Source organism: Phoenix dactylifera, chromosome 12 (genome assembly GCF_051530095.1).
Source record: "Phoenix dactylifera cultivar Ajwa chromosome 12, Ajwa_hap1_PhDact_Kaust_v1.1, whole genome shotgun sequence".
Classification (NCBI taxonomy): Eukaryota; Viridiplantae; Streptophyta; class Magnoliopsida; order Arecales; family Arecaceae; genus Phoenix; species Phoenix dactylifera.
Window position 1 is genome coordinate 29,317,424 of NC_143201.1, and position 26,293 is coordinate 29,343,716.

A 26,293-nucleotide genomic window follows, 5' to 3' on the forward strand; every position below is an offset into this window, starting at 1 on the left:
ATGAAGGACAAAAAAGTAATTTTTAAATTTTATTTTATTTTAATTAAAATAAAATTTTGATTTTTATTAACGGTGTTCGAAAACAGTTATATTAGGAGCATTTGCGCAAAAATAATATTTTATGATAGAAATAAATATAAATTGTAAAATGTTATTCATATAAATTTAAATTTGTAGGAGGATATTTATGTAAGAAAAATTATATATTTATTCTTTACAAATGTTTTTCATGTACGTACCACAACCCAGGAACTGCTGAAATTGTTTTCAGAGAGATATTGGTTTCCCACCTAAGGTGGGCCATTGGATGTTTGATCTGAGTTGGTCTTCTCACGATAGCCATGGTATTATGAAGACTTTTTAGGACAGATTAGAGTCAGCAAGATTGTTCCGAACAGCGTTGGGTAGTTGTCGGTCTTAATTGATAGCTATTTGCCTTTATTATTTATTAGTAGCTCAAAACATGAATAATTTTTCTCACATATCGAATCCAATCTTTTACAAATGAACTCAGACAATTTCCAACCATATATATTGGAAGGAGCACCTTCCTTTGGCATTCCATCCCCCAAATTTAATATAAAAAGAATCCTAGTTAAGTTAATCAGAGGTGTAACTACCCTAAATTGGTCTCAACCCGGGTCCACGACTTTAAATCCATATTAATTGATACTGAATTCAGCTGCAAGGATGGCTGCCAAGACCATCTCCAATGGGCCTCTCCTTATACTATATACCTTGACTTCGTTCGATCTAAATAATATTTTAATATTTTTTGGGGAGAAAAAAAAAAAAAAGGAGGGGGAGGGGATTTCACTCCTCGAGATCTAATAACTTGGAGAGGAAAGAAGAAAGAAGTAGAAGAAGAAAAAGAAGAAAGGTACTTTTATTATAAAATATAAATGACACCCGTAACATCTAAGATAAGGTCTTGATCCCGATTTGTTGATCGAAAACTTGACCTAAGATATTTTTTGCAGGAGCTTGAGAAGGTAACATAAGTTATAAATAATTTTGAGAAATATGGGTCCAATATGCGAAAAGCCCAAAGAAGAAGTGTGCTTAACGATGTAAACTGACCTTGGGATTTGGATTTGGTATACCATGACCTGTCACTCCAGTCAAATTGATTAGTGGTGTATGAATGGCCTGGTGGGATTAATACCATCTGCAACAATTGATGTTGTCGACAACCATTGCTCTTCTTCATGAGGCCAATATTACTCGTCCAATGTAATTAATTAAGTCATTTAGTTGACAATATGATTTGGCCCAGCCAAGCAGCTCTAATTATTCTAATTAGTAAGAATAATAACCTGACAAAGTCCTTGGATCCTAATGCCTTCTTTTATGCAACAAGTGGTCAATGATTACTGAGATATAAAATGACTTAGGTCATGCATTTATCATTGTAACTCAAGTTTTGTTATCTAACTTAATATTTGAATAAAAGAAGGCTAGGTTCTTTAGTGACCTAATGCGTTCTTTCATTCTTTCTTCCTCTTTTTATTCTTTCTTTTGAGAAAAAAGAACCCAATGCCTTTGATCTTTACATTCTCAAAAATTGCACTAAACATTTTGAACATTATAAGAAAGGGAGAGAACCAGGATTTAAGCATTCCTTAAAAAGCCAGGACTCGAGCAGAAACCTCCAAGTTCACCTCATGATTGTAGTGTCCTTTTTCGTGTGGAACTTACAACAAGTTTAATGTTAGTACAAAGTCAAGCAGCTGCAACTTGTCTGCTTTGCATGCTCTTGTTTTTGGGACTCAAGTAGGATCCTGCAATGAGCTTGAATTATTAGATAGACCAGATCGATTGTAGACCTAGGATGAAATCATCCTAGATGGATTCATTTCATCCCAGGATTAAATTATTAGGTGGATTCATTTCGCCCTACGTCCATGGTGGACCTAATCGACCTAATAATTTCTCCGGCGATAGGTCCAGAGTGCATTGGAAGCTGCCCATTCGCTATTGTTGTTTTCAGTTTAGACAGCAGGTTTGAGACTTTTTAACATGAATAAGCAAGCAAGCAAGCATCACCTAATAAGATTCATGGGTTCCACTTTATGCTAACTCATTATTACTTTCTCCAAGCATTATCGGGTCCATAACAATATTCTATGATAGGTTAAGCTTACTCCTATATAAGTTAGTGACTATTACTTCAAACCATCAAAGAAAAATTAAACTGATTTAAAAGTTTTCATGTGTACAAGGAGCCCAATCAATTGTATAATGGCCCACAGGCAATTATTATATATAAGGGGTGTTCTGCAGCTTGTTGAAGCTTTTTAACTTTGAAGTTCTTGTTATAAAACAAATAGGTCACGTCAAATTGCCTTTATCATATTGAAGTAGGTCATATGCTTTGATCAAGCATTGAATTGAGCACATCAATTGAGGTTGGACCTCTTGTTTTCTTTAGTGTTATGCACCTTGATGCACAACTTCAACTAAGATTTGCTTCCTAATGTTGCGAAGAAAATAGATAGCCCTAAACAAAGACTGGTCCCTACATAGTGAGTGCGACCTGACTTGTTTTCTATAGGCACGATCCATCCACTGCTGGAGTGATTGGATTGTTGTTGTAACCATCACCAACATGACTTGAAAACAAGGGTTTATTAAATCTACTTTCAGAAAGTCTACTGCCATTATTAGTTCTTTATCAAAAAAATGACATACTTGGATGATGCCACGATCTACTAAAGTCAAGAACTCCACGGGCCGGATGCATTTGTGCTTCATCTGTTTAGCTACATAGCTTTATCTTTCTTCATGAATGGTTCGGGCTGCATCTTTCTCGCAAGATAGTTGACCATTGGATCTAATCATATGTAGGTCTCAAAGAACTCCGAACCTTCTAATTCATCTTCATGTATGGATCTCTAAGCATTCATTGTGTGATCTAACAGTTGATTCACACAAAGGAAGGTTAATCCTTTTTTCATGCGAAAGATAAAAAAATGCCCGAAAGAGTTGTTGCACCAATAGATGAGCAATGAGTAATGAACATTGCATAAAGCCTACCACTTTATTTTTAAGTTCACATGGTATTACTCTAAGGTCTAGTATTACTCTTAGGTCCTTTTAAGGTCCCATTTTCCTATAGATCCAAGCCTTTGGCTGGCATTGATTATTATTTGTGGTGACAAAAACGTGAAAAATAGAACCTTTTCAACTCAGGTTGCCTTTCTTCCAAATCAATTTTTATACATAACCAGATGATGAAATTAGATTGGGATGAAACAAATCAAAGTGTATCACTTGAACTTGATGAAACCAATTATTGCACCAACTTAGGTGAACAAGTTGACCTAAGAGATCTAGGCTTCGGCCGATCAAATTAAAATATAACCATCTCCCTGGAAGATTGGTTACTATATTCACTATTGAACAGGTTTCTCTTTTTTTTTTTTTCTTGTGACGCAACACTATTGAGCAGACTAATTATCTGCAATAAGAATAACCCAAGTGTCTTTCTTGAAAACAAGAACAATCCAAGCGTCAAAGGAGGATTACGTCTTCCATTGTAGGAGCCAGGAAATTAGGCTATGAACATGTCAATGAACAAATTCACACCGGGAAGAAGAGAAAATTCTCACTTTGGTGTTATTAAATGGGGGGAGAGATTGTGGAAGTGAGATTGGAACACCGACTCTCTGAGTTCAGATGATGTTTAAAAATGGCTAGGAAAGTATTAAGTATTAAAAGGTCATCTATGTCCTTCTCTTTTGGAATCATATGCGAAACATTTGGAAGAACTTAGAAAGCCATGGGCATGAATTTTACTGTTTTATGACACACCATAAGCCTTACAGGTCAGGGCTTAGGCATGTTAAATCAGAACCGTTTGATCGATAAATCAGGTGTTTCGGACACTATGATAGTAATTAATTAATCTTGCCTTCGACCGTCGTAAATGGGAAAGCACCTCGTGGGTAATGAAAATGGTCCTCCTTTCCCAAAGGACGTAGTTGGAGACCCCTGAGTTGATTCATAGTGATCTCAAGCTTTTATTGGAATTTGAAAAAAAATAAAAGAATATTCAGAAAGTTATTGGAAGAAAATACAAATTTACCAAAAACTTGTATATCTTCCCAAGCATGAGCCTTCCATAAAGAATATATCAAACTCCTAAGTAGTACAGCCCATTGGATGAGCCATGGGCCAAGACCTGGCTATTTTACTATGACCAAGTTCGTCTATGGGCCACAACCGCGCCGATTTGATAGCTGCCGAACACTGCGGGAGGCCATTTTGGGCCAAAGACATGATATTGAGCCCATGAGCCCATTTATGTTCATCCAAGGAAACAAGAACTAGTGCATCATTCTCTTCAAGCTTATCAGTTGGATATTCTACCCTGACTTAAGCTGCATACACAATGTTATAATTTAAGCTGTACATTAAGGAAATGTCTTCATCGAGCTTGGGATGGACGGTTATTGAATGGATTAAGTTGGATGGAAACTCGGCAAGCAAGATAGGTTAAAACCATTACATCACATTCTTCCAGGGTTAGCTCTTATTAGAGGGGATATTGGAGCGTGCCAGATGGCCATGTATAACATGGGAAAAGAAACACAGTCCAGACTCCATGAACAAACCATAATTAACGACGACAACTCACGGTTTTTAGCCTTTCGATTAGGGCGAGCTAGGGTTCGAAATTTTCGAAAGATGACTATGTTTTCTTTTTCTATATATTTTTTGGTTTTTCTTTGGAAAAACCAAAGAGGGAGAAGAGATAGTCTCTGACTAAGCTAATTGTTGAGATAATGAAAAACAATAAATTGACAAGCAAACAACTCTTACAAATTATCCAATAGCTAGTTGAAAAACAATAAATGGCTCAACCTTTCCTGCATCCTCTTTAGCAACCTCAGGAAATAAACGAAAGATAACACCCACCTTAGCACTGTCAAAATCTCCCGCAAGATGATAATATTTTTCAAAAAAGGCTTTGTCATTCATGATAAACTTTAGTCATTCCTAACCACGTCAGAAATAACATCAGTATTAAAACCTACAGTATTTGCAATGCATGCTTTGCCCCACTTGCAATCGATTATCAGCAAGCAGTCTACTTGGGCTGCAATGATCAAAACAACAACCGAGACGACAAATAAAGAAGAGAAGTAACAAGTCTACGTGAGAAACTGTGGGCAATGAGCACAAGGGTTCCATTGAGTCCAGTTGGAAGTAGCAAAACCATTCGAATCAGCCATACCGAGTGCCACCCACCGGAATGGCACCTGACGGGCGACAAATAGAACAAGCCGAGTCCACAGGGGGAGTCCAGGGAAAACTAGAAAGATCACTCTCCAGTCTTCCAAAATGATACAGGTTATAAACTACGATTGAAGAATTTAATTCTCTTGCAGTTGTCGCATGTGGTCGTGGTATTAAATCTGTCTTCTTTGTAGCCCAAGTGTGGTTGGTTCCTGGAAAAATAAAGATACATGGTTATAGTTAAGCGCATGAATCTTTAATTTGGAATTATGGAATTTTGCGAAAAAAAAACTTCATAATTGATTTTACACAAAAAGATAGGATTAGATTTTTTTTTTTTCTTTTTCTTCTCATATGATGACATTGATCTAGTGTATGCACGCATCACCGTATGACTTCGGATAAAGATAGATGCGAACCACCATCCATGTATCCTCCACCATGAACTTGGCAAACTCATGGAACACGCAAACACAACAATGTATGACGCCATAAGCCCTAGCTCCCCACTGCATGGTCGAATCATTGGAGCCTGCAGTTTGGCAAATTCAACCTCAATTCTGCTATATGTTTGAATCTAGGGAGGAAAGATGCAATCTTGGAAGGCTACAAAGATATATATTGGTGGAGGACAGGGTTGATGTAGAGTTCGACCTCGTATGTGGGAGGCAAGACGAACATCATAGGAGATAATGGTGCGGAAGGCAGCAGCAGCAGCGGCAAACTAGATGGCGAGGTTGTTAACGACGGTGAAGCAATAGACAATACGGAGTATTCAAGTAGTAGAGGGTGGAGAAGAAGATGTAGAGAGCCATCATGCCATTGCACATTTGCTCTGATCTCCGCACACAATTTTATAAACCAATGATGTACACTTATTTGTAAGTGTACAAGGAGCTCAGCAGGAACAAGGGCATTATTCCTTGTAGGATGCAACAGATAAGAAAGACCTTCGACAACAACCAAGAGACTATTACAAAGCATCGGCTTGCGAGAAGGTCGGTGCACGCCCTAAATCCAACGGACGCTATTCTCCGTCAACCCATGCCAAAATTTTGGATGTCTAAAACGTGAGCTCGCGATGGATGAGAAGAAGCCTTTGGAGTTCAGAGGACATAAAGTTACAGAACATACATACAAAGGCAAGTAGATGCTGAAATGATAAAATCCTCTAGAATCCTAGGATGTCAGGCTCATCTTAATGGACCCCATATTGCTGTGGGTGGATAAGAATTCAGAACAAGAATAAAGCACCACATAAAAGAAAAAGAAACCCTTGAATTAAATTATGATTAATGCCTGGAATACATGTTTCATGATTTTGCTAAACAGAGAACACGTTTGACAAAAATAAGATGACGAGAACTTGAATTCTTCCCTATGAAGCGATGATACCTGAGATAAACTTAAGATACAAGCTTTTCGGTGCCACAGCAATCCTTCCACTAAGGTCTACCTTGGAAACAAAGGATCTGTCGAAGAGCGTGCACAACCCCTCCGGGAATTTTATTCTTTCATCCCTTTCTTTTCAAGTCTGTGTATATACACTCAAACTGCAGAGAACCTTGTTTTTCTTAGCTGCCAAAATCATCATATAAATTAGCGCTCCATGATTCTTGGACCGCTATATTTTGCCCCAAATACGACGAAGTCATCTGGCTTCTCCCTCTCTTCCAGCCAAGCATACCCCTCACCCTCACCAGGCACCAGAACCGCAGTTTCTGAAACAAAGAATCCAATAACATCCTATCATCCAGTTAGTTTGTTTGTTATGTCGACGTAATGCAAAATTGTTTTAATAAACTCCTAAAAAATGCCTGAGGATCTTTTCTTTTGTTTTGCTTGAGCAGGGAAGAGAAGTCATCAAACACTAAATTCATGTGCAAGAAGATGGTGTTTTAGCAGCCTCTTGAGACGAGCATCAATGCTTCAAGATAGAGGAGAAATAGAATTTTCAAAGCTTGAAGGATGTACCTATCAATGTGTGCAAACAAGAAGTTCCCATAGCCTAAAAATCTAGGCAACGGCATGTGGTACCCACTAGGGCAAATTGACCAAGAAAAACTTACCAGTCTACTAAAAAAGTTTGAAAAAGGTGAGAAAACTGCATGCAGAACATCAATAGTATCACATGGAGTCGGGGAAGGATGCGTAAGTGCGAAAGGATTTGATTTTTTTTTCTTTCTTTTAGGGAAATGGTTTCTTGGGGGCCATAGGACCCAACACCATGGTGCAGGTCCCACCCCTCGATTAAACAACTTTGATTAAGAACCTATGCTGACTTCCCATGCAAAGTACTCCAACATGATTATTAAGTTCGCTCGATATAGATAAACAATATCGACACAATTCCTAACCTGTTAGTCCAACTACACATTCAAACAGGAAAAAGTTGTGGGACAAGGAATCACAGGTATGATGGTGGAAATGCAAATGCAATTACTTAAGATAATGACAGGTACGACAACAACGACGACGGCATGAAAAATTATAATATATTTATTGTGATGCTGAAGAAAAGAAGCAGAGATGTAAAAAAAAAAGATTAATCCCTTATTGACACTGTTTGTTTATATTCAAACATGTATGCCCCTTGCTAAACTCCAAACAGGTCATAAATGAACGTACCATTAGAATAAATTAAACATGTGAAAGGATACAAACCATACCAGGAAAACTTGCATAGGGAAAATTATTGTAATAGGTGCAATGCCTTCCTTCAGGGTCGGAATAAGGAGGACCTAGGACATCCAGCACCGCACAAGATGTCCTTGCAGTAAAACAGTGCATGTTGCCACCATCCGCTGGATAAAGTATGGAGGCCTCGCATGGTGCTGTAAAGATGGCATTGGTCTTTACTTTTGCCAAGCACACTCCTGGGGATTGTACTGCTACAGCACCCCCCAAAAGAACGTGGATTATCATAAAATTAGTTGGAAAAGAAAAGTTATGAGGATTAGACTACAACTAGATATATGGAAAAAGCACGAAAGATAGTGAGAAGACAAGCATAATGATTAATCATAAAATAAAATGGAAGTCAGAAATAACCTATTTTTGTAATAATTAGAAAGGATATCAACAGAGCTTACAGTGTGCAGGGTTGATGACATCATTGGAGTATTTAGGAACATCAACCCAGTCATACGACTTGATGTGCATGGAGCCAAAGAGAAGCTTGCTAAATACAGTCATACCAGGGTGATTATGAAGTGGAATGACACCTGACGGAGGCAAACAGAAAATACCAATCTGCAGGAAACAAGCATAATGTGAGGCAGTTGAACACCCAAAAAAAAAAGTAAAAATATGTAGAGGGTTTTCACTATGATTAAAACAATATTCTCTCAAGTATGAGAGATACCGAGAACTTATCACACTCGTAAAGGTGTAGGTATGTTATCGGAGGTGTTCCTTGGGGCTCCACATTCCAAAAATATGGCATGTTTTGACTTAGACCAACATCTGATGCATTCATGTTATCTGCATAAAAGCAAACATAGTTACAATCAACAACTAAAGAAGAGTCTACATATTAATATAGTCAGCAGCCTTTTCTAGAGATGCAAGTATGTTATATATGTAAATGAAAATTAGAGACATGACATACACACATTGCATGCAGTTGTACACCCAGCAACAATAATAAGATAAGAAAATGCTTCTGGATTTGACCAATAAAATAGACCTACTCATAATCATTTAAAGCAAATATAGTAGACCGAAAAATATTGCCCCTAATCCTGTGGTTGTCCCTATCTAAACATATAGGATGAGTTGCTTCGGGCCTTCCAGAATAAGACATCACAGGGGCGGCATTTGAAAATGGATCAAGTGCTTGTGCAGCAGTTTTAGTGGAAGGCCAAATGTAGAAGAATGATGCACAATGATAGAGCACACGCTTCGCGATGTGATCATCACCTTCACATGCTTGCATAATGTACAGATTTAGTATGCACATGTACAGATTTGAAAGTGTATGTAATATAAGTAATAAGTATGAGAGATAATGTACTAACTTATCTCAAGTATGATAGAGGGTCATTTAGTATGCACATGTACAGATTCGAAAGTGTATGTAATATAAGTAATAAGTGTATCTACATGCTTAACAGGCAATAGACTCGATTCTGAAAGTGAAAAGCAAGAAATAAGAGAAACCTAAGAGGCAAATTACTAAACTAGCCTTGCTTGGAAAATTGCAAAATACTAATTGAAAATGGCAAAGGATGAAACAAGGAGGTAAAGTGTTAAAAAGTAACAACCATATAAAGCATAGACATGTTAGATGGGGCAGATTTTGAAATGTCTGCCCTATGGATCCCCGCTTGCCGTCATTGGCGCAGGTGCCAGAACTTCGTCCCAAGAGCTCAAACTTTATAAGCTGTAACTACTGGGCCTCCCATCTAGTGTTTTAAAACGTAAGACATACCACAATTTGGTATCCTCTATTGTGTATGGAAGTTCAAAGCCAACTTCTAATTATCATAACCAACAAGCTTCAAGCTTCGACAAGTACTATTGAACAAGGAAAAGAACACTGATCTGTAGGTTTCCTTGCAAAGCAGCCTGTTTATTGAGTAGTCAATACAGCATTGCACATGATCATGAAATCAAAATCGTACAAGTGTTACAAGGAGAATGAAATCAACAAGAATACATTGAGAATAAGGTGCAGCTCTAAAGCACTATATAAAAATCAATCAGGTAAGCTTTCTCTCAATGCATGCTTTCCATTAAGATTTAAGCACTCATGAGATTTTGCATTGCATGGGAAAGGCTTAAAAACAGCGGAAAGGAAGCAACGTAAGCAATCACCCCAAGTTATAACGTCCTACAATGTATTGTTTTTTGTGTGAAAGGCAATGGGAGGTCACCATAAAATTTCAAATGGATGCAGGGTGCTAAATAACCTTAAAATTTTATTCCTAACCAACAAAAAAAAAGGATAAAATATAATCAATATTAAACAATGAATGATCCTTAAATCTTTTGCTCGACATCAATTGATTCTTTAAGCAACAAAGCGGTCCAAATTTAGTGCTCAGGTCCAATTGAGAGCCCACAGACAGGATTTGCATTGAAGGAAGAGAAAAAAAAAGACGTGGTAAACAACACACTTTCATCCAATCTACCAAATTTAAATCAGTACAATTGATGCAATATGATTTTTTTTTTATTGGATGTAAAAAACCTGACGCAATATGGTTCTTCTAATCATATTCTTATAGGCTAAAAACTCATATAAATCTTATCAGATAACACACACAAACAAAACTATATTGTTACTCCAATCCTGGAAACCCTAAGTCACAGCTTTCACATCCAACGACGAGGGAGCAGCAAGATACCTAGAATGGACCGGAGTCGAACGACGTCCTCCGGGGAGGGCAGGAAACCGGCCCGGCCATCGGCGAACACCTCCTTGCAGGTCTCGAACAGCCGCTGGACCAGCCCCGGCATCGAGCCCGGCCTCCTCCGGCGCTTCCTGCTCTTCTTCGTCGACGGCCTGCCCCTCTCCGACGCCAATTCTCTTCCCGACGCCAGGCTGCTTTCAATTTTCATCAAGAAAGAAGTAACCCTAGGCCGAGGAACCGATCACCCGCGCCCACCACAGCAGCAGAGAAGGAAATTAGAAACCCTAGAGAACGCCCCGCTTCTGCAACCTCAGAATGGGGAAAAAGATGGCACTTTTAGACCAGAGCACGGGACCGGTGTCTATTCTACTGGGAGGGAGGGGGAAAGAAAGGAGGAGACGAGTTGCCTTAGGTCGATACGTATATGTAAACCATTCTTATATAAATGGTTTAGGTTTCAGAAGCTTTTTATGTATGATAATGAATCGAAGCCTTTCTCCAGTAATGGTGGGGTTGGTGGCTACGTTGATCCCATCAGTTTGGGACGAGAAACCTCGGGCCATGGCGACCGAGAGTCTCCGCTTTCCTGTGGGCTGCAGCAAAACAGCCTTCGCTACCAAGATCCTTCTTTCACCACTTCCCCTCTTTCTTTCTTTCTTCTTTTTTTTTACTTTTTTTTTTTCGGGCACATGTGGACCAATACAAGTGCAGATACCAAACTAATACTTAATTTCCATAAAATTAATTTAATCCACAATGTTGTGGAAAGATACTAGCCATGAGAAGTATCATTTGTTTTCTCATTTTTAATTGCTACAGCTACTTGGACAACTTAAACAATTTCAAGATATTTGAAGATGGAGGCGAGTTTGGCTGGAGAGGATGCTCAACCTAGGACATGGTAATCGTATTTAGGACTAGATCATCTAAATCCATGGGTATTGCTGGCAAAAATTAGGGCTGTTTAATTTGTTTTAATTTATTGCAAATTGATTGGACTATTTATTTAATGGAATGAGCAGGTTTGAAAGTTGATTTTTGATCCATTTAATTAATAAATTAGATTTGTTGATAAATTTTTAATAAATTATGTATCCGATCTGATTAGTATTTGATCCAACCCTGCATACCAAACAACTAAAATATGTAACTTTTTATTCATGGTAACGTATAATTGGTGTATGTGATGGGGCTCGTGCACTGCATCAATCGAGGGCACGTAAGAACACTGATGGATGCAGCCTATAGGCTATAGGCTAATGCATGCATCAATCGTATAACATGCTAAATCATACTCTTTTTTTAACTTTTTTTTTTTACTTTTTTCAAGGAATAAAGGAGCCATATTCATTAAAGTATTTATATTTTTGTATGATTTGGACACCACAAATTGGCCAATCAAGTGTTATATTTTTTTTTTTTATTTTGAAAATCAAGCATTATATGTCCATGCCATTCTATCTATTGCTATTATTTCAGTTAATTTATCAATTTATACTATATATTTTTCTTATCTCTGCCTCTTGCAATACAATACTGGGGGTAACGCAAATTGAGTGGGTAATCCAAGATTGTCCTTGGTGTCCATTACAAACAGACAATCAAGTTTGTCACTAAGTCATTGAAGCTGGTGTAGACCGTCAGAATGAGAAGCTAAATTTCGAAAAAATTGTATGAGAAGGCTTGAGTTGAGATTGATTTCAAATATCTCCCCGTTACAGGTGAAATTCATTAAGTGAACTCTTTAAAATCATAATTGTAATAAGACATAGCCACAAGCATCATGGAACATTGATTAATTTTGATATCATGTTTTATGATATTATAATTGCAAAATAAAATACAAAAAAGTGACCTACAATCAATACAAACATGTTGAGTATTTTTTCTAAAAAAAATTGTTATACAAATTTTGCAGTCCCGTAAATGGGTTTAACTTGTGGCACGTCAACAATGGTTAATGAATATATGATTAAACAACTCATGCTCAAGTAAATAAGATGCGCAAATGGCCATCTGAAAAAAAATGAAATTTAAAAAAACTCTCTATGCATATTTAAAGTCGCCCATATGGTAAGCTTTAATGGTTGATCGAAAGCATCAGGGCGAGTTCCGGTGCGTTGGTCTGCCATTTGGGCTATATATGGGTGATTCCGAAGTGGAACTCATGCAGTGTGATGCCAGAAGAAACCTCCAGTGCATTAATAATATAAATTTCGACTCAAATTTGGACGAACGGGGAGAGACATTTTCACGCAATTGTAAGATAGAAGTCCTCCGTCCCACTAGTCCATTTCATCAACAAGGCACTAAAAGTAGAAAACAACGACGATAAAAGATGACGGACTATATGCAAATTCGACTAACCATATGGAAACAATCTTTAGAGCTGCTCGGATTTTTTTTTAAAAAAAAAATTATGTATTTTATTTTCTGATTCATACAGATATATAGACTAGATTGAAGTATGGGATTACGCAGTACAAGCGTATTTATCGTCACGGTAACTGAAAACAAAACACCAAACCTCGAAACATACCAGCTTAGTTGACTCACAAGTCAAGAAAGAAAAATTGTTCTTGTCGTTGTCGTTGAGGCTGCGGCAGCTGCCGTCATCGTCCTTCTTACTAATCGTTATTATCGATTGTTACTTTTGAAGAAATATAATTGAAAATTGCCACCATTCACGTTTTTAACCGAGACCTCTGCGGGCCTTGGCGGCGCGGCTAAGTTGACGAGCTTTGTGTCTCAAAAACATCCCATGACCCCATATATATATATATAAAATATAACTCTAAGTAACGGATGTCTTCCCATTATCCATTATGATGATCATGATATAATAACAACAGTTGTTACTGTACATTTTCATTGTTCATCTCATGTTAATCCAGAAATATTATATGAAAACTCAGAGTTCATAAAAGCTGGATATTGTCTAGAAAAAAACATATAAGGCATATGGTATTGAAGCTGACAAGCCAAGACACCATTAGGTCTACAATATAAGACCTTTCTAGTATAAGTGGAGGTGGGGCTTCGACTCATTGACTTGTTTTATGTCGTTTGTGGATAGATCAATTCATAATCCTGATTCCAATCTGATACGGGCCATACGGCTACTGTCAGCTTCTCCGAGTTAGAGTGCATTTGGTCCCCATTACTGAGAGTTGGCAGAAGAGCCTTGCTGGGGATCCAACGTTTGATTGGACGTCTTCGACCTTTCGGCGGGGTAAGGACTTCGTATGGGATTCTTTGATGAAAGGGATAAAGAAGACAAGATAATATCAACCTCCTCCTTATCCCAGCGGGTGTGCATGAGGATTCCTAGCTAGTGTCTTATTCTTCTCGTGAATCTTTCATGGATAGGCATTCGATGGTTTCCTCCTGTTGACCCACTTGATATTTGTGTTGCGGGCTATCAACTTGTCGTAACAATGTAAAAAGCCTGGAGCAAAAGTTTCTAGGCCACCTTCATCACGCTCATACCGAAACGTCAGGATGCAGCTGAACCTTGTCACTTCAGGCTCATTAGTTTGTGCACAACCTTATACAAGGTTATGGCAAAAATAATTATGGGCAGGATGAAGCCCCTACTGCCTGGCATTATTAGCCGTAAGCAGGGAGCTTTTATAGCCGGCAGGAACATTTCCCACAATGTCATGTTAGCCTAGGAGATGATGTGGGATCTTCAGCGAGCATCGCAGCGGAAAAGTTTGATGGCAGTCAAGCTGGATATGGGGAGAGCTTATGACAGGATCAGGTGGAGTTTTCTTCAGCGGGCACTGGAGGCGTATGGCTTCCACAGGCAGTGGATTGGATGGGTTATGGGGTGTGTCCGGGGGCCAAGATTTTCTATCTTAGTCAATGGCTCTCCATCATTTTTCTTCGAGTCCACCATGGGTTTGCGTCAGGGATGTCCATTATCCCCATATTTATTATTTGTGCTGACACTTTGTCTCGTACCTCGCAGAGAGTGTGCGCCAGTCATGAGCTGGAGGCCTATGCTCCGGCACCAGGGGCTGGGCCTATTTCTCACTTACTCTTTGCTGATGATTGTCTTCTTCTGACCAGGGCGCAGGCTACTGAGGCACGGGTCCTTCGCAGGGTGTTGGCGGGCTACTGCGCAGCGTCCGGCGAGAGAGTGAACTTCTTGAAGTCAGCAATCTCCTTCAGCCCCAGCACGGAGACCAAAGTCGGACAGGAGATCCGAGGGATATTGCAGATACCGGAGCAGGAGGAGACGCTGACCTACCTAGGAGTCCCTATCACTGGCCGGAGGCTCCGGGTGGCAGAGTGCTCGGGCCTGGTACAGCGAGTCCAAAGTAGGTTGGAGGGATGGAGGGCATCCTCCCTATCCATGATGGGGAGATTGACGCTGGTCAGATCGGTATTTGGGTCCATGCCGGTGTATCGCATAGCCAATACTGTGGTACCAAAGACGGTTCTGTTGAGGATTGAGCGTCTTCTTCGGAGCTTCTTGTGGGGCTCACACAGTAGAGGTCATGGGGTGCATATGGTGGCCTAGGAGCAGATCTGTCTGCCCACCAACGAGGGCGGCCTAGGGGTGCAGTCCCTTTTGGAGAGGCATAAGGCGTTTATTGCTCGGCTTGCAGTTCGGTTCATGTTAGAGCCGCACGAATTTTGGAGTCAGATGATGGCAGCCAGATACGGTCGAGGGGGTTCAGAGGTGCCATAGAGTTGTTGAGTCTCCTTCATGTGGCGCGAGATCGGAAGGTACCTGCCGACAGCGTCGGCGAATACCAGGTGGCTGATCAGCGATGGGTAGAGCGTTGATGTGACCAGTGATCCATGGGTGGACGCCCTTCCTTTGAGGTGTTGGCCGACCATGGTTGATACAAAGGCAATGGAGGGGCTGCGGGTGTGCGACCTCCTAACACCAGGAGGGGCAGAGTGGGACGGGGCCAGACTTCGACAGCTATTCGGGACACACCTAGCAAAGAGGATCTATTCTATTCCGGTACCAGGTTGTGCGGGGCTAGATGTCAGAGTGTGGGGTACCTCGTGTTGGGCCAGTGTTAGATTGGGTGATCTCTCTCGTGTCATCCAGCAGGAGCATGAGCCGGGGCCGGATTGCACATGGATCTGGAGGTCCGGGCTTCACCCGAGGGCAGCCCTATTCTTATGGAAGGTGTTTTGGGATTGCCTTCCGACGAGAACAGTGCTGAGCAGGCGTGGCTTTGGGCTCCCCGCAGAGTGTGAGACATGTGGAGCTGAGGAATCGGTGGACCATGTGCTCTTCCAGTGCACATGGGCGAGGTCGGCATGGCAGTGGTTAGGGATCCCGCAGGAGGCTTAGAGTGCTAGGACACAGTTTCTACAGGTGATGAGACAGTGGCTAGCCAGTTCGCAGACTTGTCAGGAGGCTATTAGAGCAACTTGCACGGCATATCAGATCTAGCTGGCAAGGAACGCTCGTATACTCGATGAGCATAGGGTGTCACCGAGGTTTGTTGCGGAGTTTGCTCAGGCACAGGCCACGGAGATCAGGCCCACCCACCCCTCAGATAGACCTTTGTTAGCTTGGGACACCTGGGGTTCTCTCTCTGCTTCGGCAGCTTCCCAGATGGTGTTTTTCACCTAGGAGCCCCCACCCCCGAGCTTCTTCAAGGTCAACTTCGATGGCTCGGTGCTGGATGGCGGTATACGGGGCGGTGCTGGTTTTGTGATTCGGGACCTGCACTCCAGGGTGGTAGCGGCAGGTGGCTGCCAGCTGTTTGACACATCGGTTCCAGGAGCAGAGTTGTAAGCAGTCTGGACGGGCCTTCGACATGTTCGGGTGGTGCTGCAGGCCCGTTCGATCATCTTGGAGGGCGACTCGGCCACAGTCATCGGATGGATTCAGAGGGAGTCGAGGGGTGAGGGCACAGACCGCCCCCTGATCCGAGACATAGAGATGATGATGAGAGATGGGGGGCCTTCCAGGCAAAGCATGTATTGAGAGAAGCCAATGGGGCGGCTGACTGGGTAGCTGCCTACGCGGCCTACCACTCAAAGTATACCATTTGGTCTGGAGAGGGGGAGTTGCTATTGGCACTCCATGAACTTTTATATTTTGACTTTATTAGGTATATTCGTACACGTATTGTATGAAACACCCGTCTTAAGCAAAAAAAAAAAAAGTTCCTACAGATTTCCCCCCAGTTGAAATAAAAAAAAAAGTGGGCCACCATGCTATTTACAATGCCTTTTGTATATTTAAGTTGTCCGTGAAGGATTATACTTGTTGATTGTGTGAAATTATGCTTTAGGGCAACCGCTCATGATCGCTCCGTGAGGATAATGCATGGTTTGTTCATTCTTATATACTTATTTATTTTTATACAATAAAATTTGAGCATGGTCATTTATCGCTCTTTCAACATTCTCATGCTTATTCTTATACAATAAAATACGGCTTAGGATAATTTTATTTTAGGTCCATGATGGATCTAATCCAACTAATAATTTTTCTAGAAGAAGAGCCTGAATAAGAGAATCAGAAGCAAAAGCCAGGCAGAAGAACTTTCATTCTTTTATTATAAGAGACACGGTACAACAACTTGATGGTTTTCTAAATGCCATGACTTTGGCCTTTTCTTATTCCTGGTAGATAACTAATATCAGCAATATTTCATCAAAAAACTAATATCAGCATGGCAACCTTGGGGTTGAGTAAAGGCACGTTCAACCCTAGGAACTGATCTTCTACCAAGAGCGAGACGTTCACGAGCAATACCATGGGTGCATACCAGAAACAGTGGGTGGCAAAACTTGATTCCATTCATTAAATAAGTGTTAGGAGAGCAAATAGCTGGAGATCAATATTTTTCCATTTACATGCAAGCTTGGCTCGACCAACGATGGTTGACGGATTTGACATGCAATAAAGCTAGTTCTAGCCCAGCGCCAGCTGGCTAATTTGAACAACTAGTTAATATCATGTTAAAAAGGTTTAGTCTGTTAGGAAAAGCAATCGGCAAGAAATTAAGGTCAAACTTAAGCATATATTGCTCAAGCTCAGGAATATCATTCTGGTCAAGGCAGTGCAAGCTACGTGCTTCAGCCTACTAATTAGCATCCGTCATGCTTGCTTGAGTTGGGTTTGTTTATGAAAGTCCGTCCAACCCAAATTGAATAAAAAACTAGCTAGTCTGACACAAGACAAAGGTTAGCGGCATAGCAATCCTGTGTCATTAGGACAGGCTGATTCTACTCTGGAGGTTAAAATTATAAGAAATTTTCCATTTCTTCGGCTGTGCAAGGGCCCTCCTCTTTTACTTTATCATCACGTTTTATCAATTGTAAATTATCAAAGGCAAAAACCCATAACTTTTCCTTCTTCGGGTGGACAAGATTCTATGGCTTTGGAAACTATAGTTTAAGAGCTAAACGATGTGGTTTCCTCTTTGGCCCATAGGAAACCAAGATCCTGTCGACGAATCATAGCCCTCCAGTCGAGGAGAACGAGAGGAAAGTTTCAAATGGTAAATATATTTACGCAGAAGCATCCGCAGGTCGGTTCGAAGGGATAATTATTAGTAGAGGTGGGATCGTTAAAATTTCTGTCATGAATAGATCTTGCACAATGATAGGCCTTCAAAACTATGAAAATCATTAGAATACTATGATAGCCATAATTTCGAACCTTGCATCATTAGCATTCTCCCTTTATTCTTTTTTGTAGCATGTACACTTTGTTTTATTGAGCATGGCCAAGCAAGAAATATAAGTGTTTATATGATGCCCTCTTCCGTTCAGTTCTCCCCCCCAGCTTCATTCAGAAGTCAGGATCTTTATAAAACAAGAAAAGAGAGGGAAAAAAAAGGCTGAGGAAGGATTTTTGGTTGGAAGAGTTTTCAAGGTCGTCCAAGAAATGGACATCCGGCAAGCATTAGGCTGGAAATCTTTGCTCGCGCCATGGGAGACCCCCACGGGCTCTTTTTGGAGAAAAGCTCGTCACAATCTTTGGTGAAACCAACTCCGTCGCTGGTGGCGTCACAAAATGTGCGCAGTTTTCAGGGAACAACCTGGGGAGAGCTAATCAAACACCTGCACGCTAAGGGCGCTGTCATTTGATTACGTTTTACATGAAAAAGATATCAACGTACACTATACATGACTGGTTCTTAATCTCATTATCACAAAAAAAAATAACGTATTGGAAGCAAAATAAAGAAATAAAAAATCTGCAATTAGTTGCTGCTATGCAATCAAATTCCAAAACTGGGTCTCCAAAAATAAAAATCTAGATCCCTACATACGGCCTGTAAATCCTGAAGATCACAACCAAAATCAGACAGCATAAGACAATGCATTTAAAATGAATAACTTCATTACTCAAGGGGGAAGCTTCACAACAAAACTTGCCCATCCGACCGGCTGAACAGTGAAATAATTTGTGGAACTGTGCATATTGCTAGAATTTGTAGGTGAGCATCCAATTCATCAAAGTGTGCTTTGATATCCAAAATATGGCAAATGACTTCCAGAACCTGTATGCACATACATCCTAGCATTTGCACCAAGCAAGAAAAACCTTAGTCCGAAGGACGGACGATGTAGTTTAGGTCTAAATTAGGCTTAGTTATATTCTAGTTTTATGGAGTCTTACAAAGTTAGTTAAGTATTTTATTTTCTCGCAATTTTGTACCAATTTTTTCAGAGCTATTTTTCTAGTGGATCTTTGAGTCTTATTATGAGTATATAATGTCATCTAAAAGTCCTACCTTAGGTCTAGGTCGGTTAGGAAAGTTTTAAACTCTTTAGAATTGTGATTTGGAAAGATTTTTGGTCTTTTATGTGGAACTCAATGGAGTTTCGAATTTACTCTCGCCTAAAAGTCTTTGATATTTTTGTCGGAAAGGTGAACCAAGTTGATACAATAGAAATTTTGGTTGAATACGAGTCCAATTTTGAGTCACAGTGTAAGTTGTAGATCCATTATAGGCATGTCTGAAGTCCTTTTATGATTAGAAAACATTGTGTTAGGGTTGTTTGAATGACTATAAATACAGGTCACAGCATAAGTTGTAGGACCATTATAGGCATGTCTGACGTCCTTTAATGATTAGAAAACATTGTCTTAGGGTTGTTTGAATGACAATAAATATAGGACAATGCGGACGAACAAATTTTGTATGATTTATTTATTTATTGAATAAAGTGACTCCTTTGTGGATATTTTAATCTCTATTATTCTCTCTCTTCTCTCTATTATTCCTCTTCTCTATTCAACCCCTTGTTCTCAACAGGGAAAAGTTAATCAGCAAGCAGAAAGCCAATGCTTAAGAAGATGGGCAAGGACAAACATGGCTGATGAACACAAAAAAGAAGAGGAACATATGACACTACTCCACATTATGTGCTTCATGAAAAGAGCACATCGTATAATGGCCATCAAAGCTATCAAAACTGCAGAATTTTTTCATTAGGTATTTCTGCATTTACTTAAAAAAAAAGAGCACATAATTTTGTTGATGCCTAAGTTATCAAAACCGCAAATATCATCATTTTAATCAGGTGTTCCTCAATGCTTGGAGTTTTACCAATGATTAATCTGAATGAGTCTCTTTGCCATGGAACAATGCCATGGTAAATAACAAAAGAAGCCAACTGAAATAACCACAAATTATCTAAATAAAACTTCATGCTTGATCAAGCATACCTGCTGTTCAAATGCCAAGCAGAGCTCTTTCACCTCCTCTTCACAAAATGCCTTAACCAACATCTGGCTTTCCCCATGAGAAATTTTGGAAAAAACTGACTGATATGGAGGATACTTCTCCATTGCAGCATGAACCTGGAAGCTTTACAAAGGCACAAAAAGGTACAAAAACCATATGTACATGCTATTGTCAATCACAAAAAGGTATAACCAACCCAAGCTATTGAACACAAACTGAAAAGGAAATGATATGGCCACTAGATCAAGCTGGGACATGGTAGTCACAGAATTTGATAATGCCAACTGAAACTGAATTACATAAAGGTATTATATGCAAAGCTACATAATTTTGTAAGACCTTATAACACAAATATTACCACATGACTTTGGTTAAGAAGGGAGGAGAGCAGAAGAACAGGAAAAATGCAAACATCATCAAACATTCAATTCCGAGCATTACATAGCACTGCTTAATGATGAGTTTCATAAAGCGCTGCTTGAGAAATTGATAGATGCAAAGATTAAAAGAATGAAAACAAAAAAAAAAAAAACACATAGAAATGGAAAACAAAAATGATGAGCTTTACTAATCAATCATACTGGAAACAGAATATAAAACCCTGTTTTTATAATATTATACACAATTTTTTTATTTGAAAGTCAAATAATTTCCCATTTGCAAACCATTCATTTCTCATCAGCGGTCCTGGAGTTATAGAATAAAAAAAAGTCAAAATTCCTGAGGAAATAATAAAGCTCAATATTCCCAAATTTTGTGACATTTAATTAGGAACTTGAAATATACAATACTCCATGATTCAATGTACATTTTAATGTTACATTTCTAATAAAAGGTAGGGCACAAGTGCCACATTATGTAGGAGTCAGGTGCATTGGAGAAAGGGTGCAAATGAGTCAAGCAGCTCGCAAGTTGTTCGATCTCAGGTCTGGTCCAAGCTCAACTCAACTCGACAATTACCAAGCTCGAGAAGCTCGAACAATTTTTCGAGTCGAGTTCAAAGAGCAAAACACTCAGCTTGAAGGCTCGAAGCCTAGTCAAGTGTATATATATACATTATTAATCTAATATTTTAAAATTATATTATATTATAGTTTGTTTTAACCATATTTTTTAATCATAACTAAGGCTTGAGCTCGAGCTTGAGTCGCGATGAATCGATCTTGATTACTGTTTTTTTATATATATCGATTCGAGCTTGAGCTTGGATATTAAGGTTCGATCGATCTCAAGTCAACTTCCGAGCCTGAGTATTTTGAATAGAGTCAAGCTCAAGCCTCTAGCAACTCGACTTAGCTAGATTGCACCCCTACATTGGAGTTTTGGATTGACCCACTTTTGATCTAGCCGATCTAGGACTGACTTGGAAATAACCTACTACAATATGAACCAAAGCCATTTCATTAGGTTTGGACCGAAAAGTATGATCTATTTCAAATATGTGTTGGATATGGACTACCAAACACCGCGATCAGAAACCAAACCAACCCGATCAAATTGGGTTTGTAATTGTTATTTAGAAGAGAGATGTTGGCCAATTGTTTTATCCATTAAAAGAGGCACAACTGTAAAGAAAATATTAGAAGAGAGATGTTGGCCAAACCTCTCGCTCTGACTGCTGCTCGAGACAGCAAAGCGGCCAAAGGTAGCCAGATATTTATGTCTGCCCATCACACGCTTTACATTGTGTGCCACAATATTAACCTATCTCGTGGAATACCACGCCACCCCATTTCTCAAGGAGGAAGCGCTCGGCCTAGGGCAGGTTTGACTTGTCTAAAAGCAACGAAAAATGAACTGCAAAAAACACTATAATGTCTGGAACAGCCTAATCTTAGCATAGGCACACCTACAAATGGCGATGCGAAGACCAGTGTCACCATGCAAGATATCAGGGTAGTAGAAGTATTGCATCTCTCCCTATGCAGATTCAGACCTTCCTATTTTCCCTGTCAGAAAGGTATCTTAACATTGAACTTTGTCCTAAAATTGCACTTTGCAATTGAGTTCACATAAAAGCTCTTCCTTAGCAGTGAAAACTTAGACGTGAATAAAATGCATTCACATGCTGAAAGTTTACCTGTTGCTATGCCAGATTTTAAACAATGCGCTCTCATAATAAATCCAAAAACTAGTATGCACTAATATGCACTGAACAACATGAGGTCCAGGCACTCATTTTTAGCATTCTCATATCGGATATTAGCTTATTAATTCCACAATTCATTAATCACCATTAATTAGAGAAAACAGCTACGGGATGAATATGGTCCCAAGATATGAAACTATATTAAAGATACTATTCAATTAAGCATCTCTTACAAGAGGAAGACCTCCATATGAAATAAAGATAAAAAAAAGCTTGCAGCAAACCAAAATTAGCATAAAGCTTCCAAAAGTCATCTCGAGTCAGCTCAGTGCTAATATTGTACCAATAAAACCTAAAGAGACAACAACAGTGAGCCACTTTGAAATTTTCTATCATGAAACTGACAGTAGCATGAGAAAAATATTATAGGACTAAAAATCATTGGATTAATGGAGTTGCAACATTGTGGGTTGCATAAAAAAAAGGTGGAATGTCAAGATTGCACTTATGCTACTTCAAGGAACTGTAAACAGCTATTTACCTAGAATGCAAAATCATTTGGACATCATACTTGTTTAGGATGATATCAAGTCAGCCTAGCCGTTTGGCATGAGCAACAACAATTTACTGGTGGAGCTACAATCATTTTGAAAACCAAACCATTATGTCGCTTTTACCACTTTCAAGAAAAACAAGCCTTTTTATTTTGTAATGGAAATATGTACGAGAACATACACATGCAATATTCTGAAAAGAATGGGTAAGTCTAAGTCAGTAGCTCTGATGTGATATGCCCAGAAGTATGGAGCCAATGGTGTATCAACAAGGACTAGCCTGTAAAGCTCTGGCCGCTGCAAGGGTAGCAATGCTGAAGAATGGGTAAGCAAGAGCTTAACACTCTTGTTAATAGTTCAAGTAAAAGCAAGACAGGTATAAGACTTATCAATTTCCCAACAAAAATATGTACAAAGAGCATACACATGCAATATTCTGAAAAGACCAAGTCAGTATAAAGTACCTCTAATGTGACACATCCAGAGAACTATGAAGCCAATGGTGTATGAACAAGGACTAGCTTGTAAAGCTCACGAATAATGCTTTAAATACCGTGGGTGGGATTGTCCTGGTTTTTTCATGGAACAGGACATCCTGCATTCTGCCACTTCTCATACTAGTCATTTCCCAACTCTTCCCGTCCTGACATTGGGGACATTGCCTTGTCCTAACATTAGGGTTAGAATGAGACATCCGGCATACTGATACTTCCCTTCCTAGTTCATTTCTCGACTCTTCCCATCCCCACTAGGGATGGTGCCTTGTCCCAACGCTGGGGATGGTGGAATGCCCTACCATCCCATCGGTACATAAAACCTTGCTCACACATATTTTGGGACACTGCAAGGGTAGTGATGCTGAAGAAAGTGAAAGCAAGAAAACACACACTCTTATTAATAGTTCAAGAAATGAAAACATGAAGAACATAAGCATTGATTCAAATCTTGGTGGGGCATATCATGGGATGTGAGGATGGGGCAATGTCCTGAGTCTTAGGATGGGGCTAACCGACTATTGTACGATCATCCCATGCAATGTGTCTAGAGACATTTCCCACCCCAAGTGTCAAAAATAGGGAGAGCTAGCAGGACATCCCATTTCATGAAAAAACAAGATGGCCCCATTCCACATAATCCAATTCATTCAGTATAATTAATACAACAAGATACCTACCGGGCATGCCCAAATGATGGCATTTTCTTAATAGTTCTTGGACTTCTCTCTCATGTAGAGTGCCAATGACCATAAGGACAACATTGTTAATCATGTGACTATACCTGAAATGAAAAGAGTTAAATACAACTTTACTAGATGTCAAATACCAAACTTTTAATATTTTATAAATACTTGATTTTGCAAAAAAGAAAACTGAACATGGTGTGCAAGGAAAAACACAGTAACTGAAATCACAGAATATATAAATGCAATGACATGTACATTATAAAGTCAAGAAAGTTTAACAATGACTCCGTGGCTTGGCAGTAACATATGTTTGCACTCATCAACCAATATGAGGATGCATTTTTCCACAATGGTAGTTGTATGTAAAGGAGAAGATTCTGCAATTAGTTGAAATTTTCACTTTGAACCATCACAATATGATCTAGAAAAGATAATAAAAACAAGTACCAAGATCCATCAAATTTTCCTACAACTACTGCCTTCATGATAATCAATGCTTGCATCTAGCAAACAAAGAAACAACATTTTGCTAGGTCAAAGCTTCATTATAATATGATATCATCTCAATAACAGGGTTCCTAGGTGAAAGTACATCTCACAGGGGAGGCATAAAGGAACAGTGACTCCTGCTAACTAGCAAAATCCAGAGGCAAGGATTAGTTCAAAAAATTTATACTGCATGCAGGAAGCCTGGAATAAATTCAGAGAGGCTGCAAAGAACAATCTTCTACACCAAAGACTTAGGACAAAATGACACTGGCCCATTAAATTTTCTTATAACGAAACTAAATAGATTACCACAGCCCAAGTGCGATAACAAGATTTTGCAAGGAATAAAACAAACAAAAAGAAGCATAGCCCTTTCTTTAATAAAACAAAAAGGTCAGCTCCCCTAGTCATAAAGAATCGAATCCGAGATTCAAAATCGCAAGCTTTCTTTTGAACGACTCCTCCAGAGCCTTCCTGCTTTCATCCACTAGTGGTCATCAAGCAAGAATCCAACCAAGAACAACATCTCAGCCAATGAGTAAAGAAGACGCAGATATCAAGATACAAGACTTACAAAATTAACTCTATCAAGATACCAAGATATCAAGAAGACTCGGATGGTTTCATCTTCCTACAGTACAAACCTAACTTTAACTTTTGAGATGTCAAGATATGCTTCTTCTTACCCGATTACTCCAAGCAAAAATTCTGCTGAATATGAAAATCCAAACAAAATGACAACAGGTCACTATAATGGCATATCTTTGGTATGCTACGCAATGAAAACTATGAAAACAAAAGCTTTTTCCCACTTTTATAGAGCCTATGACTTGTAAACCTCAAAATTTGCATCGAATTTCGATTTTTATATGACAAGATAAAAAATATTATACAGCCGCAAAGAAATCTCCCAAAAACGCATGCTAAAGAGCAAAAGGAACGGATCTTGAACGTCAAAGAGGATATCTTGGATTTAAATAACGGAGGCAAGGGAAACAACTCACCATTCCGGAGATAGGGGCGTACTTGGTTGCCCAGAGGTGCTTCTTGATGTCGTCTAGGGTTTCGCATTGGCAGACGTTATCGTGGTCTGTGGCGGGGAAAGCAGGCCCGACCGGTACCCCCGTCCGATCACCGCCGCGGAGTGATCCGGACCAGAGACGATGGAACTCGGGGGGAATCGCAAGAGAGGAGAAAGAGCAACGAAAGGGAACCCCAGAAGCCCAGAGGAGCGAGCAGCGGCTTCGCGGAGGTGCCCCCGACCCAGTATTTATCGGAACCTGGCACGTGCGGTGCCCTAGGATGGACGGCTTTGATTTAACGTGACGGACTTTTAAGTCGGCAGATCCTTGACCGGCATCATCGGTCTAAAACAAACCGCCTAGGCCTAGCTCGAAAGAGGGCAGCTTGGGTTCATCCATGTTAAGCCTGTTATATTCTGTAGATAACTCAGCTTACGATGATGACTGGTTGGATGCAGAGATGCATCAGCGATATGGGTGGCTGCCACCCATTGCTTCGAGATATTCGGACCATGATAAATAGAGATATTGCCTTCCAAGCTAAGCATATCTATAAAAAGATTAACCGAACTGTGAATTGGGTGGCTTTGTATGTGGCTGACCACTCTGGGGAACTCTTTCGGTTGGTGAGAGAGAGATACTTCGAGCGCTCTGAGACGTGTTATCTTTTGA

The 26,293-nt window shown here is 39.7% G+C and overlaps 3 protein-coding genes across 36 annotated transcripts; 1 reads left to right on the forward strand and 2 right to left on the reverse strand.

Moving 5' to 3' along the window:
- Positions 1-5,161: 5,161 nt before the first annotated feature.
- On the reverse strand, positions 5,162-11,263 carry LOC103705025 (plant cysteine oxidase 2-like). Of its 12 annotated transcripts, none has more exons than XR_015971660.2 (6): positions 10,593-11,240; positions 8,606-8,724; positions 8,334-8,493; positions 7,911-8,129; positions 6,637-6,962; positions 5,162-5,453 (listed from the first exon to the last, which is right to left on the reverse strand). XR_015971660.2 is itself a non-coding variant. In XM_089926692.1 (6 exons), exons 2-6 carry the CDS (start codon positions 10,804-10,806, stop codon positions 5,230-5,232), a joined length of 939 nt encoding a protein of 312 aa, XP_089782818.1. In that variant the 5' UTR covers positions 10,807-10,900; positions 11,006-11,258; the 3' UTR covers positions 5,162-5,229. The 12 variants fall into 12 exon arrangements, 10 of the variants coding, with proteins under 10 accessions (XP_089782818.1, XP_026659870.4, XP_026659864.4 ...); XM_089926692.1 differs by lacking the exon at positions 6,637-6,962 and having other exon boundaries at positions 7,911-8,132; positions 10,593-10,900; positions 11,006-11,258; XR_016398085.1 differs by having other exon boundaries at positions 5,319-5,453; positions 7,911-8,132; positions 10,593-11,243.
- A 3,251-nt stretch (positions 11,264-14,514) lies between these two features.
- LOC148700538 (uncharacterized) lies at positions 14,515-15,126 on the forward strand. Its single transcript, XM_088708868.2, has one exon. It carries the CDS (start codon positions 14,515-14,517, stop codon positions 15,124-15,126), a length of 612 nt encoding a protein of 203 aa, XP_088564994.2.
- Positions 15,127-18,229: 3,103 nt separating this feature from the next.
- LOC103705002 (V-type proton ATPase subunit d1-like) lies at positions 18,230-25,884 on the reverse strand. 23 transcript variants are annotated; one of them, XR_603711.5, is made up of 5 exons: positions 25,604-25,883; positions 24,102-24,205; positions 23,392-23,785; positions 20,266-20,407; positions 18,230-18,650 (listed from the first exon to the last, which is right to left on the reverse strand). XR_603711.5 is itself a non-coding variant. In XM_088708032.2 (5 exons), the coding sequence occupies exons 1-4, from the start codon at positions 25,668-25,670 to the stop codon at positions 20,295-20,297; spliced, it is 309 nt and encodes a 102-aa protein (XP_088564158.2). In that variant the 5' UTR covers positions 25,671-25,865; the 3' UTR covers positions 18,230-18,650; positions 20,266-20,294. The 23 variants fall into 23 exon arrangements, 8 of the variants coding, with proteins under 8 accessions (XP_088564158.2, XP_088564159.2, XP_088564161.1 ...); XR_003385346.4 differs by lacking the exon at positions 23,392-23,785 and adding an exon at positions 25,286-25,310 and having other exon boundaries at positions 20,266-20,400; positions 25,604-25,865; XR_003385348.4 differs by lacking the exon at positions 23,392-23,785 and adding an exon at positions 25,286-25,310 and having other exon boundaries at positions 18,230-18,657; positions 20,266-20,400; positions 25,604-25,865.
- Positions 25,885-26,293: the final 409 nt, after the last annotated feature.